Source organism: Urocampus carinirostris, chromosome 2 (genome assembly GCF_059441175.1).
Source record: "Urocampus carinirostris isolate Australia breed hairy pipefish chromosome 2, RoL_Ucar_1.0, whole genome shotgun sequence".
Lineage (NCBI taxonomy): Eukaryota > Metazoa > Chordata > Actinopteri > Syngnathiformes > Syngnathidae > Urocampus > Urocampus carinirostris.
In genome coordinates this window covers 11267027-11281938 of record NC_142350.1, presented here as the reverse complement: position 1 = coordinate 11281938, position 14912 = coordinate 11267027, and the positions used below count along the sequence as shown (strand labels likewise).

At 37.7% G+C, this 14912-nt stretch overlaps 1 protein-coding gene and 1 pseudogene across 1 annotated transcript in view; one reads left to right on the top strand and one right to left on the bottom strand.

The window, feature by feature from the left end:
* Positions 1 to 3430: 3430 nt before the first annotated feature.
* The window catches only part of kiaa0319l (KIAA0319-like ortholog), a 43003-nt gene continuing 31521 nt past the window's right edge, over positions 3431 to 14912 (bottom strand). The window contains exons 15-25 of the mRNA XM_088328889.1: positions 13505 to 13628; positions 13293 to 13425; positions 13068 to 13216; positions 12842 to 12993; positions 12036 to 12174; positions 10226 to 10385; positions 8968 to 9110; positions 8727 to 8849; positions 8126 to 8216; positions 6050 to 6141; positions 3431 to 5979 (exon numbers count right to left, since the gene is read on the bottom strand). Coding sequence (XP_088185015.1) covers positions 5783 to 5979; positions 6050 to 6141; positions 8126 to 8216; positions 8727 to 8849; positions 8968 to 9110; positions 10226 to 10385; positions 12036 to 12174; positions 12842 to 12993; positions 13068 to 13216; positions 13293 to 13425; positions 13505 to 13628 — 1503 coding nt within the window. The 3' untranslated portion in view covers positions 3431 to 5782. The remainder of the gene's footprint in view (positions 5980 to 6049; positions 6142 to 8125; positions 8217 to 8726; positions 8850 to 8967; positions 9111 to 10225; positions 10386 to 12035; positions 12175 to 12841; positions 12994 to 13067; positions 13217 to 13292; positions 13426 to 13504; positions 13629 to 14912) is intronic.
* LOC148371032 (U2 spliceosomal RNA) lies at positions 8357 to 8476 on the top strand (annotated as a pseudogene).

Sequence of the window (14912 nt, the reverse complement as noted above, 5' to 3'; positions counted from 1 at the left end):
TGAGCAGCGCACTCGGCGAAAGAAAAGAAGAAAAAACGAGTAGAAAGAATTTAAAAATCTTTCGACTTTTGTAAATAAATTGTAATCAGAAAGAAATATGTCGCGCTCTAAAATGCAAATGGTCCAAAATGTCGTTCATGGGTATGGTTTCAATCTGTTGCTCGAGGCCCCAAAGTGGACCATCATGGTGGGACGTACCCTCCAGCACCAGACGTCTTTTAGACAGTATATTTATTCATTATCTGCACCGCTTATCCTCAGTAGGCTCGCGGGGGTGTTGGAGCCCATCCCAGCAATCACCAGTGGGCAGGGGACACCCTGAACTGGTTGCCAGCCAACCGCAGGGCACACAGGGACAGACAACTCATTCGCTCATTCACACCTAGGGACAATTTGGACCGGCCAATTAACGTGACATGCATGTTTTTGGAATGCTGGAGGAAACCGGAATGCCCAGGGGAAACCCACGCAAGCGCGGGGAGAACATGCAAACTCCACACAGGAAGGTTCGATCTCATGACCTCAGAACTGTGCCACACTCGCGCTAACTGCTGTTCTGCCGTGCTGCCCTAGACAGTATAGTTTGTTCCAAATATAGTCTTTAACTGACTTGAAGGTGGTGTCTGTAATTTCAAAATATTCGACTGGCTGACTCCATCTTCTGATATAAATCATCATTGCAGCCTCAGCCAAGCTTGCTTGTTTCAGGCATGCAAGTACGTGACACTCTTTAATGCGAAATTAACTTTTATTTTTACATGTTTTGGAGTGTTTGGGTTGCCATTTGGACTGTATTTGAAGCAGCCATTTTCCTACTTTCACCATTTTCGTCATGGAATAAAAGAAATCCATGACGCCGCGTTTGAAATCACTCTCCCCCCACCCACTTTCTTTCCTCCAACCTAAAGCGCTACGTGGCTGGAACACTAATGATAAAAGATGAAAGCAGATAGGCACAGTGAAAAAAAATATATAATGGCGTTTTGAACTTAGTTGGGCATTGTTACCACATACGTAATTATGCAAAAACAAATATTTTAAACTTTTTAGGGACACCTCAAACCATGCACCTGACTTTAAAAGCGTGTTAAAAGTTAAACGAGCATTAAAGCTTTAGCTCATATTTTGAAAAGCAAATTTTAAATTGTCACTTTTTTTAAGGCTTTGACTCTGAATGAAATCGTTTTACCCAAGAAGTAAATCAGCGTTAAAGCTCTGACACCGCAAGTTAAAAAGCAACGAATAAGTTGCAATTTTGAGTAAAAGCTTTAACTCTTAATTTCGGGGGTTTTATCCAGGAGCAAAAGCAGCTTAAAAGCTTTAACTCCAGAGTTAAGAAACAACTGTTACGTTGTAGCCATTTTAGTTAAAGCTTCAACTATGAATTAAAGCTTAGCACTGAAGGATTTTGTACGATCAAATACAAATTACATTTAAATGCAAAAGATATTCACTGGCTGAGCTGTGGGGCAGGTCATTGCAATCTAGTGGAGAGTGATGTTTACAGAAAACAGCAGGAACTGGGACGAAGGGCTGATATGATAATCAGCGCTTCCCGAATCAAGAGGGGTCTTCGTGATGCAGGAACGCTAGAGGTCCAGACATCGAGACGCTCTTCTCCTAGATGGTGGGGCCACGTGGGGGGTTTTCCTGGCATGCCCATGGGAGGAGGTGGCGCACCAGCTGGCGGAAAAAGGCGTGGGCCGGGAGAACTTCGGAAGATCGAGGGAGAACGAGGGAGGAGGTTTGACGAACTCAAGCGACACTAATTCGATTGAGTTCACTTAGTTAATTTTTTTAAGAAAATCTGCCCCCGTCTGGAAATGCCGGTCTCTTGTCCATGTTTTCCCAAAAAGAAACGAGCATGCATTGTTGGGAGAATGAAGGTTGTGTTTGGTTAATGGAGTCAGATAACTAATTCGAACAATTTGGTAAACGGTACATTTTAATATATTTAATTCCTAACAGTACTCAAATAAAGCTCATATGGTTTTTGATCCTTTTTCCGCACACAAAACTGAAATAAAATCAAAATGATGGAGATTCAGGGTGTGCTTTTGGTTTTGTCTGATTCCCTGGCACCGGACATCTTTTAGTCATTATATCTTAATCCAAATCTGTCTAATCAGTGTCAGACAAGTTTTAGATAGTAAAAAGTTGGGTTTCAAGACGCTTTGGTAAGAAGTCATGCACTATCGAGGGGAAATAAATCCAACACTTAGATCAATCGTATCCAACTTTGTGCTGTTTTTTTTTTTTGACCAATTTTAGGGGTTAATAAAACAATACACATTTGGGGGGCTTATTTTGTCAAATAAGAGTCATTATTTTAGGTTGATGGAAACAATCGACAGTTATTTGCGCTCTGGAAAGTCTTGACTTGAAAAGCGCTATATAAATGCAGATCATTTCATTTCATTTCTTTAAGAATATATCCTTTTGCCCTCGATTACTTTTGTTTATTCTAAAGGTTCAGGGTTTTTTTTTCGATCCATGATCAGTTTTCATAGAATCGTGTTTTTAAGTCATTTAAACACTGACTCATTTCCAAGGTTGTGTTTTGTATATAAACCTTTATTGCTTTGTTTTTTTACCAAAAGACATAATGTCCGAGAATCTTTTATTTATTTCTTTAACAAAACAACCCAATTTTGTGGATTATTTTTCAAAACCAAAGTGGGTCCAAATTACTGAAGTGCCCGATCAGTTCACTCCTGACACAAATTGGATACTTTTGGACCCAATCTTTACACAGTTTAACATATTTATCTTAAAGAAGCTAGGACTAGTGTGAATCAGTGAGACAAAGAGTGAAATTGATCACCTAAAAGTGTAAATCCACTATAACATGCTTTTTTTTTTCCAGGTCTCAAATTCAAGGTAGGACTCGAGCTCAAGAGAGCGTTTTTGTAAGATCAAGGAAAAAATGTAAACTTTGCAGTTTGTGATGGCAATATCCTTGAACACTGAATGTTTAAAAATAAATAGGCGTGTTTGGTATTATTCTTTTTCTCAAATACATACACATTGAAGTTGTACTTTTAAACATTTTTAGCACAATAATGTGGCCAAATCGACCACAATCCGCTTAAAATAACCTATCAATTTAATCATGGACATTTTCAAGTTATTAGAAAATAATTCCCCATAATGCATTATCACAGCTTGCCGTTAAACACTTATCTTTCATACCGCCTTTGTCACGAAAAGCAGACTTTGTTTTTAATCCATGAGTAATCTCCCAATTTGGCAGATCTGTTCCAATCCACAAGCATGGAAAAAGTAGTGATTCGAACAAGTAAATCGAGCAGGGTGTGTAGAATGTCAAAACTGTTGTTGCTAGATCAATAAAAAGTAAAACAAGTAAACAGATCATCAAAATGTTTGCATTAAAGAACATTAAAATGAGGTACCCGTTGGCATAGTAATAAAATTAAAAAAACATTTTATTCTAATTCCCAGATTATCCAGTTGTATCAGGTCACGACAAAGAAAACATAATCCTTTCTTCAAAACCTTATTTAAAACATCTTCAATTGTTCCCGTCATTTCTCCCGTTTTTTTCCCTGCTTTCACAGGAGTCGAGGTCATTTCATGGCATCTCCTTCAATCCACCCTTTAAACACATTTTGTGTTTCCAGTAGCAAAAAAAAAAAGTGAAAATGGTGACCATTTTGCACTGGTTTAAAACATTTTTTGATACTTGAAGGTGCTTCATTTTACCTTGTGAACAACTCAAAATAAAAAATGGAAAAAATGCAAACGCGGCACCGCACGGTTAATTACAGATTGAGATGAAACATTTTTAACATTCAATATTTTTAGGATGTGTAACTCAACTTCCAGGTTATTTTGAGGTTTCACACTCTGCTGTCAAAGTTAAAGATTTAACTTAAAAGTTGAAGCCCGTACACAGGAGTTAATGAAGCTGCTGTAATGCTTTAACTCAAGCAATAAAAAGCAATTTTTAAAATCTAACTTTACAGTTAAACCTTTAGAGCTGTTTGACTCAAGAGTTAAAGCAACATTATAGCTTCAACCCATGAGTTTAAACCCAACTCTTACGTCGTAAACTTTTTAGTCAAAGCTTTAACCTGAATGACAGCTTTTGACTCAAGAGTTAAAGCAGCTTTAAAATTTAAACTCATGAGCTAAAAGCAACTTTTAGGAAGGGACTATACTTTTAAAACATACTCTGTATTTAAGCTTTTTAACTAGACTTGAAACATCTTTAAAGCCTTTGAGATTTAACTTTATATCCAAAGCTTTAACTCTGAACTAAACTTTTTTTCCGAGATCTAAAGCAACTTCAAAGCTTTGACTCATGAGTTAACACAGATTTAAGGGTGTAACTTTAAAGTCAAATTGGAAAGCTTAAAAGTACTTTTTGATCTAAAGCTTTAACTTGGTGTCAAAACAACTCAAAAGTTAGAGCTACTTAGGTGTTTTTAACTGGAGATTTTAAGTGCACTAACTTTGATTAACGCTGTAACTTGATTTAAAGATATTTATCTATGGAGTTACAGAAACTTTAACTGATGAGTTTAGGCAGATTGAGTCAAATGCTTTTGAAACAAAGCACTAAATCTTGAGCTCATTTTTTAACTCATGAGTTAATGCCACGGAGGAGTTGGAGCTTTACTTGAGCTTTAAACTTCAGTTAAAGCTTTTGAGTTAAAGCTTAATGGTGGAATAAAAACTTTTCACTCGAGTTGAATTAGCTTCAATCTGTAACTTTTGTGTTCATCTTTTCAGTTCAATCTTTATTGTTGAGTTAAACACTCAAGTTAAAGCAGCGATACAAGTAACTGAATGTTTGAAGTGACTTTCAAGCTGTAACTTTTGAATTAAAACTTTTGAGTTAATGCTTTAACTTTGACAGCTCTAATTTCACATTCTGCATGTAATGTAGAAAAAGGCTTCTTGATTGGGCCAACAGTGACTGGAATATGACTCATTCACAAAATAATTCTGTTTCAAGAGACTTCAGTGTAGTAACTGAGGGTTGCCATAACAATCTATATGTTAAAAAAACAGCAATAAATAATTTGGTTTTAATTCGTTTTTACACACAGGATCTGAAATAAAACAAAACACAATGAAGAAGATGCGGTATGTGTTTCTTTTGGTCTGATTCTCAGGAAAAAACAGACTTCACATAAAAAGTGCATCTTACACTGAATCACAGCAGGAACATTTTTGTTAAAAGTGGTCTTTGTTTTCCAGTGTCTTCATTTGAGTGGAATTTTCACAATAAAAGCAGCATTTCTTTGCCATTCGATTCACAATCGCCACACACGCATACACAACAGTTTTTGGCAGGAAAAAAAAAGCAGGCACACATAAGCAGTCATACCTCCAAGAAAATACTAGCATGCAAGTGTTTATTCTGGAATAGTGCAAGCGGTCATGCACTTTTTTTTTTTTTAACAATTATAAATCAATAGTGATGTGTTAGGTATTTAATTTCCAGTAAATCCTCTAACTTTGATTCAGTGTGTTGTAACATCAAGCTTACTTGTAACAGTGTGAAAACCTTCATGTGCATTTAAAGTAGAGACGCCAGTTTGTGAAGTTCAACTTGCTGGTTTTAGTTTAGGAGTTACAATAGCGACGTCTCAGTTAAATAATCAAGTTCTCCCATTTCAAGACACAGTGCTCACGCCCAGCCCCAAATTAAGTCTGCTTTTTAATTCCGCCGTGGCTCAGTTTTTCAGTGGTGAGGCTGGGTGAAATGAAGGAGCGTGAAAGGACGGATCAGCACGATCTTCACCTTGTTTGGCTACAGTAGCTCTTCTCGGTGCTTTTTCCCTCGGACGGGAGCTTGACCGTTCCTCAGGGAGCCATTTTGCGGTCGTAGAAGGTGACCACGCTCTTGTTCCGTCCAGGGAAAGCCGGTTTGCCCATCATCACTCTCCAGGTCTGATTCGGAGTGCATGAGGGCGGAGGAGGTCGGAGCAGGCGCCGGCTTGACGCGTCCTGGGTGAGGTTAAACCGAGCATTACATATATAGAACGCATCAATAAGTGAATCTGTCTGTCGTTCTTGCCAGATCTGGGTGGTTGGAGCTCCAGAGCATCTTGTTCGTCCGCTTCCAGCATTTTGTAACGGCTTTTGGTTCTGCGGGCTTTGCTTTTACGCCTAACAAGAAGACAATCTAGTTAAGCCAGGAGTGGGCTAACTTTGGGTTAAAAATTTGGCTGAGGGGTCAGGCCGGGAGGATAAAAATGATTGATTTGATTCTTTTGCCTTAGACAATAGAGTAGGGGTCAGGAAAGTGCTGCTCATTTTGTGAGTACATCTGGCTCGGAGATAATATTGATTGTAGCCGCATGTAAGCCAGGGGTGCAACACCACATTTTTACCACTCGCAGAAGCAGGTAAGGAGTAATGTCATCAGAATTTCAGCCAATGAGATACAGTTCTGTGAAAAAGTATTTGCCCCTTTCTGATTTCTGTGTTTTTACATATTTGTCACCAGGGTTCCTACAGCTTAAGACAGTTAAATGCGAGACTTTTAAAGACTTTTTAAATGACTTTTGGAACTTTTAAATATTAATGTCTTTCCATTTTTAAGACTTTCGAGTATTGGATTTAAGACATTTGAATTACAATGAATTCAATGCCTTTTAAGACTTTTCAAAGATCCGCGGGAAACCTGGTCACATACAAAGGTCTCTGATCATGAAACCAATTTTAGCATCACAAAACTTAAGTCAAGTCATTTTTATTTGTATAGCACTTAATCAAGATTCTCAAAGAGCTGCACGGGTTATTGCACGGACTATTTCTTCAGACTATTATTACACCATCCCCTGATCTGGAAACAATATGAGGGCAAGGAAAAGCTCAAAAACCTCAACATGAGAAAAATGAAGTCAAGAAAACAAATTGTTTTGAAATCTTTAATTTGATTTGTTAGAGCACAAAAAAAATCAAAACCTATCGGACTCTATGTGAAAAAGTAATTGCCCCCTGAACCTAATAGCAAGTTGGTCCAGCAATAACAGAAATCAAACGTGAACGATAATTGCTAAGAAGTCTTTAACAGCGCTGTGGAGGAACTTTTCCTACTCTTCTCTGCAAAATTGTTTCAATTCTGCCATATTGGAGGGTTTTCTAGCATGAACTGCCCATTTAAGGTCACACCACAGCATATCAATTTGATTTAAATCCGGACTTTGACATGACCAATTCAAAACCTTTATTTGTTTTGTTTTTTAGCCATTCAGAGGCGGACTTGCTGGTGTGTTTCAGATCTTTGTCCAGCTCCATTATCCAAGAGCACTTGAGTTTGAGGGCATTAACTGATGGCCGGACGTTCCCCTTTAAGGTCTTCTGGTAAAAACCAGAATTTATTATTCCGTCAACCACAGCAAATTGTCCTGGTCGTGAGGTTTGTTATCAGTTCCAAAGGTGGCCCAACATGTTATTAGTTTCAGGGGGCAATTAGTTTTTGGCATAGGGCCAGAGAGGGTTTGATTTTTTTTTTGTGCCTTCATAAATGGAATCAACATTTCAAAACTGCATTTTGCAATACCTGTCTCTGTGTGATATTAAAAATGGTTTAATGATCCAAAACCGTTGTGGGTAAGAAAATATACAAATAACACAGAAATCATGAAGGGGGGAAATACCATCTCCTGGCACTGTACATTACAATACATATGCGAGTTTCATGTCCGCCTTTTACCATTTCCTGGATATTTTTTCAAGAATGTCACTTGTGCAAGTTGTGAAAAAAAATGATAAATGAGCACCTTGTTTGATTACTTTTTAGAGAAACGTTTGCAGATGTCAAAAATTTAAAAATTATCACATACCATATCATGCAATTATACATATTTAAATCGCAATGATAGTCCACTTTTAATGGACTTTAATGGACTTTATTGGACTAGAACATGTTATCCAAAGTACCAATGTAATAATCCAAATTGGGTCAAAAGTGGGCTGATCGATTCGATCTAACATTTGTACTAAATGACACAATCAGAATTAAGTTAAAGTTTTCAACCGTCCACCGTCTAGCACTTCTATCTCAATTTTTTTCTAGAAAAAAAAATCTTCCATACTGGATTACACTTCAATCAATTAATTTATGTTTTAAGAAGACTGATCTCACCTGTCACAGAAACAAACGCACCCCCATACGACCGTCGCCACAGCAACCACCATCATAAAGGATGCTATCGTCACATATAGCACGCTCCATTCTGCAGGAAAACATATTAGATTATGCACAAATATGGCTTTTTTTAAAACGCCCAACAGATTATTTCAGCAAGACTTTGATGCTAGGTCCTTAGCTTGGCCTTGTTGTTTTTGGACTGTGGCTTTGATGCTATGTCAGTCCTTAGCTTGGCCTTTGCCATGATCTTTGATTTTTGCAATCCGGAGATGGAATAAGAGCTTGCTCTGTCCACTCCACGCATCGGCCCGGTATTGCAGTACCTCCGGGAACGGTGCATTCGCAATGATCGCAGCAAGGCTTTAGGGCTAGGACCTTAGCTTGGCCTTTTGGCTGAGAGTAAGTGTCCCGGCTCCTAGGCTTTGTAGCGTATTATGAACTGACCGATAACGGATAATGGATAATGAATAACAAAGATAGAACAATAACCCTTAAAAACCCCTATAATGGATAATGAATAACGAAGATAGATCAATAACCCTTAAACCCCCCCCCCCCCCCAACAGATTATTTTGAGTCATCTGTTTCATTTTACCGCAGTTGCTCTCAGCATCGCCAAATTGGGCTCGAATAAAGTTCTCCATCCAGAATGGCTGGCACACACATCGTCGCGTGAACGAGTCGCAATCGCCGCGACCGGAGCAGTTCAGCTGACAGACTGAAACACGGTTATTATAGACATTTGTGAAGAACAAAACTACAAATATACTGTCATATGTGACTAATCACTTAGGTTAAATATTATACAATGTGTAAGAATAGGGTGCAGAACTCACTGACAGTGTCCACCCGCCGTGCCTTGAAAATGAGAAAGTCATTCTTCTGTTTACGCAATTTGTTGCGGAGGTTGAGTGCAACGGCGTGACCTGACAGGGGAGGACGCCCTGGGCCACCTGACACCAGGAAAACCAAACGGGTGCTAAAGAAAAGAACAGAAATTAAAGTGACAGTGTGTAATGAATAAGTAGAGGTTGTTGGGGAGTTTAGAATGGAGCTGAAGCATTCAAATATACAGTTTCCCAAAATTTAGAAGCCTAATTTCAAATGTTCGTGCAAGAGCACTGATGAAATTCAGCCAGCAAAAACACATGAAAGCTGGTTTTCAAGAGACACTGTAATATTTGACCACTAGATGTATTGTTAAGTGCAAACGAAAACGAATGCTACAAAAGAACACTTCACCAAAGTGACCAAACAGCATCATTTTTCTTCTCCTCGCTTTCAAAAGGTTTTTTTGTGCTTACCCCATAGCAGCAAGATGGCGTAAGATCATGTCAGCTCTCTCTAGGTGAGCCTCATGTTATGTAAAAAAATAATACAAGTTTCTCGACCTACGAGTATTTAAAAACAATGCACCTTTGAATTATAGTTAATATATAGATATTATTTTTCAAATCAATAGATTTTTCTTAATGAATAAAGTTTTTGTTTGTTTTACAACTAGGAGGCGTTAAATATTAAACAATATCCCTTTAATAGACAACAAAAGTCTCCGTGAGCAGCAGAAAAATGCGAATAGCTGGAGTTGGTCAGAGTTTGTGTAAGAAGCTAATCTTAGTGGCTAGACGTAGAAGCTAGTGAAAAGGCCAGTACTTGATTGCAAGAGCAAAGATTAGGATCCTGAATCATGGAATTGAGGGATATACACTTGCATGACCAGCTTGGGAAGGCGAGTGACACTGAAAGATGGAAGCAAGAGCAGCTAACAATAGCAATAGTGGCTAGCGACGAGTTATAGCCTGCAGCCAAGTGGCTAACACAAGTGGCTAGAAGGGGAAACAGTGGGAAAAAGTTGACAAATCACAGGACTATGTGGTCATTTGGGCCTCTGTAGTAGCAAGATAATGGACAAACATGTCAGTTTCTTCAAAGTTGTGTAATATAATCATAATTGTTTTCAAATAATTATATTTATAAAACATTACATGTATTTTTGCCTATTATTTGAGTAAATGACGTATTTTTACATCACGAGGGGTTACTATATAATACAAACTGAGGCTTTGAAGCAGTAAATATTTGAAAAATACTCACCTGTGCTCATTGAACGCACCAATCTCACGTACGATGATGTCGCTATCGAGGACACCGAGCAACACACCCACTTGCCGGAGTAACATGTCCCGTTGACGGTGGGAAACCTGAGTTATGGGCACCTCTAAGACCAGCTCGACCAGGTCACGCTCCCACGGATCTGATCGAGAAAAAGACAAAACAAGAAAAGTAAGGGGAGGTGAGCAGCTAGCATATAAAGAAAGAAATTCTGTGCACAAAAGTCCAATTCAAAAAAAAGAAAATTGAAAAAAGAAACTATCTTGTAAGTATAAATATGATTTGGTTGGCATAGAATTAAGTAACTTTTTTACAATGCTTTTTTTCTATCCGAGAGTTTATAGTTTACAGTGTGGCACTACAATATAGCTTCCTCATTTTAAATAATCTCAAATTTTACAGTATTCTTTATTCAAAACATTTCCATTTTATTAAATTTCATACTAAAGTGTTTTTAACTGTACTCTGTTACATAACTTGGCTAATTTCTGGTGTTTCTTTTCTACTGTTACTATTTACATTTTTTTCTTCTTCTAATATAACTTAGATTTGCATTATTTTTAACCTGACTGTTTACTGTTTTGAGCTAGAACCCCCCAAAATATAGTAAATAAACTAAAAATGAATAATATGTATTCATGTAAAAGTAATTTTTCCTATTTTACTTAGTAGGCTAATAATTATGTTAATTATTGGGACTTATATTTAATATTTTATTTTTTTGGTGATTGCATTTTTGTTCATTTTTTACTGGACTTTATGCTTTGTGAAACCGCAAACACAAAAAATATATAGTAAATAACCACAAAAGATTTTTTTACTTCAAATGAAATTCCTTTTTACTATTTTACTTAATTTTCCTAAATTATTTTTCTAATCAGGCATTTTTATTGTTTATTTCTATAATTAGTGACAGTGAGTTTTTGTGTTCAAGAAGTACTTTTTTTTTCTATCGTTATTAAATATCCATCCAACAATTTTCTACGCTGCCTATTTTCACTAGGGTTGCGGGGGTGCTGGAGCCAATCTCAGTCATATCGGTGGGCAGGGGACACCCTGGACTGTTTGCCAGCCAGTCGCATGGCACATAGAGACAGACAACTCACTCTCGCATTCACAGTGACAATTTGAACCGTCCAAATAACCTTACATGCATGCTTTTGGAATTTGGGAGGAAACCGGAGTGCCCGAAGGAAAGCCACCCAGGCACAGGGAGAACATGCAAACTCTACACGGGAGGGCATCGGTAGGTGGAATTGAACCCTGGACACCGCACGTCGGGTTGCGCGCTACCCACCCAGCCGCCGTGCTACGTCACACAGTTGATCATATTTGGAGTGCTACAATTATTAAATACATATTGGAGAAAAGGAAATCATATATTTTCAAGTGAAAGTTATTTTCCCAATTCTACTCAATTGCCTTTAGTGATTTGTTTTTTTAACGAGTTTTTGTGCTCTGTTAGTACAATTTATTTTCTTATTATTTTAGGATATACATTTAAACAGATTTTTTGCAGTGTGTTTCACCTTCACATGAAACTGAAAATGAATTCAACGAGAATATTTAAAACATAAAATATACACTTAAAAATGAAAATAATAATTTCTTAAAAAGAGCAGAAATATCTGCAATCCAAACCACTAAACTTTAATTGGAAATGTTATAATTTGAAAGTTGAATGTATTTGTTTCTAAATTCCATTTTAAACAGTCTTTTTGGGGCATAAACATGATGAATTCAATTATTTTTTCCTGAATCCTGCAATTTATTAAATCTCATTTTTGCATACCTGGTTTGACATCCAACATGCCGCTGTCCGTACTAGTTTGACCTTTGCTGTCAGTGACACGCAAAGTGAAACTATACTTCCCCTGCACCAGATTTCCCAGAAACAGGACAGCTTGCCGATCAGAGTTGTTTAGTACATTCTGCAGGAAAAAACAACCCAAAAAAAAAAGATTTTTGGACTTACATTTCAAGCTTGGCAAGTTCTTTTCAACTAGTGCCTTACTTTTGATTGATGTAATCTGCAATTTCAAAAACGAAACTGTAGAATGCAGTTGCTAAGTCTCAGAAAAGGAAAGAAAGTTGGAAACTTAAAGAAAAACCCTTTAAATACTGTTTAGTGAGAAAATGTGAAAAATGTAATTCCTTTGCAACTTCGTGGCCTTAATGCATCAGCTCGGCTTAAAACTAATTTTCCGTGATCCTATATCCCTGATCGCATATTGCTGCAAGTGGGGACCGGCTGTGGGACTCCCATCGGGCCAGGTGCCTCTTATTTGCTGTTGTAGCCTAAAATGAACTACACTCGTGTGGGTACTATTCATTATTCTTTATCCCATATTGCAGAGAGCAGGAACCGGAACACAAGCCATGTGAGGTGTGCAGTTGTAGCCAGCCTAAAGTGAAACTCAAGGTTGTGGCCACGATCCATTATCCCTGGTCGACTGTTGCCGATAGCAGGGCCTTGCAGAACACATTTTTTCACTGAAGCGTGCCATTTTCAAATTTCGCTCGGTGTTCTGGTCCTTAATAACTATGCTATGCAAGGGACTAAACTAATATTTTCTTAATATTCAAATTGTGTCTCACCCCGGCCGCTGGGCTGCTGTCAGCTCTGATCCACAGGTAGCTAAGGCCACCCTTATCATCCGTGGAGTGAGATCCGTCCAAGATGGCGGTCCGCACAGGTAAGGAGACGGGTGAGCTCGATACCACTCGTGCCACAGGTGGCTGGTCCAGTTCTGGTCAAAAAGAAGTATTTTACGATTGGGAAAAAAAACACTAAGAATAACAATCTTTCTGAGCCTCTCCTCACCTTCTCTGACAATGACCGTGACGGCGTCGCTGCTCTGCAGCTTCCTCTCATCGGTCACAGTCAAAGTAAACTCATAATTGCCCACAGCCAGACCGGTCACCATGGCAACTGCGCTGTCGGCATTCTCAATCTTCACACCTCCAGGACCCCTGGCACAGAAGCAGATGGCAAAAAAAGTGAAAGAATGTTCTTTTGTTTATTTTGGATTTTTTTTCGTTCCCCTACTTTGTTTGTTTCCAATGGTAAGCGACTATCTTTTGATCGTCGCTGCTCTTACTGCCATCCAGCATTGTCCGATCAACCGGTAGAGTCAGTTCTTTTTCCGGTCCTGCGTCTGCTACTGGTGGTTTATTGTTTTCTGCAAGATGAAATAAAAAACGTAAAAATTTTGTCTCAGGCTATGATACAGCAAGTGAAGAGACTCAAAAGCTGTTTACCTGGCTGCACAATAACCGTGACATGGGCTGTGTCTTGTTGCCCGGCAGAGTCAGTCACGGTCAGTTGGAAGGTGTAATCTCCTTCTTGCATGGCTGACAGCTGCAAGATGTGTGTGCGCACGCCCTAAAAATCACAAAATTACCCCATTTTCAGCATCGCTCCCAAATGGGCCCTTTTTGGGATGCACACAAATGTTTTTTTTTCCTTACAGATACCAATAACTATTTAAACCCTGCTCCTGTATACTAATAAACTATAACGTTTCTCTTTTTTTAATGACATGATGTATTTAGAAAAAAGGAAATACAAACATGCGCTAAATCAAATTGTTTTTTATGCTGCTTCTTTTTTTGGTTTACAATCAATTTGTACAATTTCAGTTACATTAGCTTGGCTTTATCAATAATCAAAATCTATTTGTCAGAAAGGACACATTTAACACATTCCTTGGCTAAAAAAAATACACCACTCTTTCTTAGAGGTATTATCGTAGCTGTACACATTAATAGCTATAATAAATAAAAACAAATCTACAAATACTGATGCAGAGAGAGGAACGTAACAGTTAGCTAACTACGGCCATGAACGAAAATTTATAAAAGCAACAATTGGTTAAGGAAGTATAAAACATTAAATATGTAAACAACACTTTGTCTATCTCTAGACATTACGTCGGAATAGAAACATTTATTTTCATACTTTTTCAAGCAGCAGTACATCTTAATCAAGGAACTGTCAAACTTAATTAACTTTGCATCCATTCAAAAAAAAAAAAGAATACAAATGTGCAGCGCCGACACCCGATCGCAAAACTATGCGATTGGGGATAACGGATCTTAGCTGTACACATTAGTAACTAATGAATAAAAACAAATGTACAAATGTTGATGGAAAGAAAAAAAACGTCGCTCATAATGGCACATAAAGCAAATTTATGGCAGCAATAATTGGGTTAAGAAGTACAAAGCATTCAAATATGTATATTACACTTTGAGTATGTCTAGTACAGTACAAAACTTTTTTTCACAATTAAAACACTCATTTGCTTCTATTGATGGGCAGCTATAACTCTTAATCAAGGAGTTGTCCATCTTCATTAAGTTGTGGTACTACCTCTATAGACAATCGAAATATGAATAAATGAATGAATGAAAACTTTTATTTCGAACATTAAAATAAAAACAGGACAAAAACAATGAGTCAACAACAAAATAATGTCACATAACATGTTCGAAAAGGGGTAGTCAGAAGCAGATGCTTATTTTTCCTACCCCTTTATCTTCCCTATTAAATACATTTTACGAATCCTCCTTTCCTCTTATGTCTAATATAACAAAATATTGTGGATATACTTATTACATAGGTCAAATATCAATAATTATAATAATTACAATAATCACATATTTT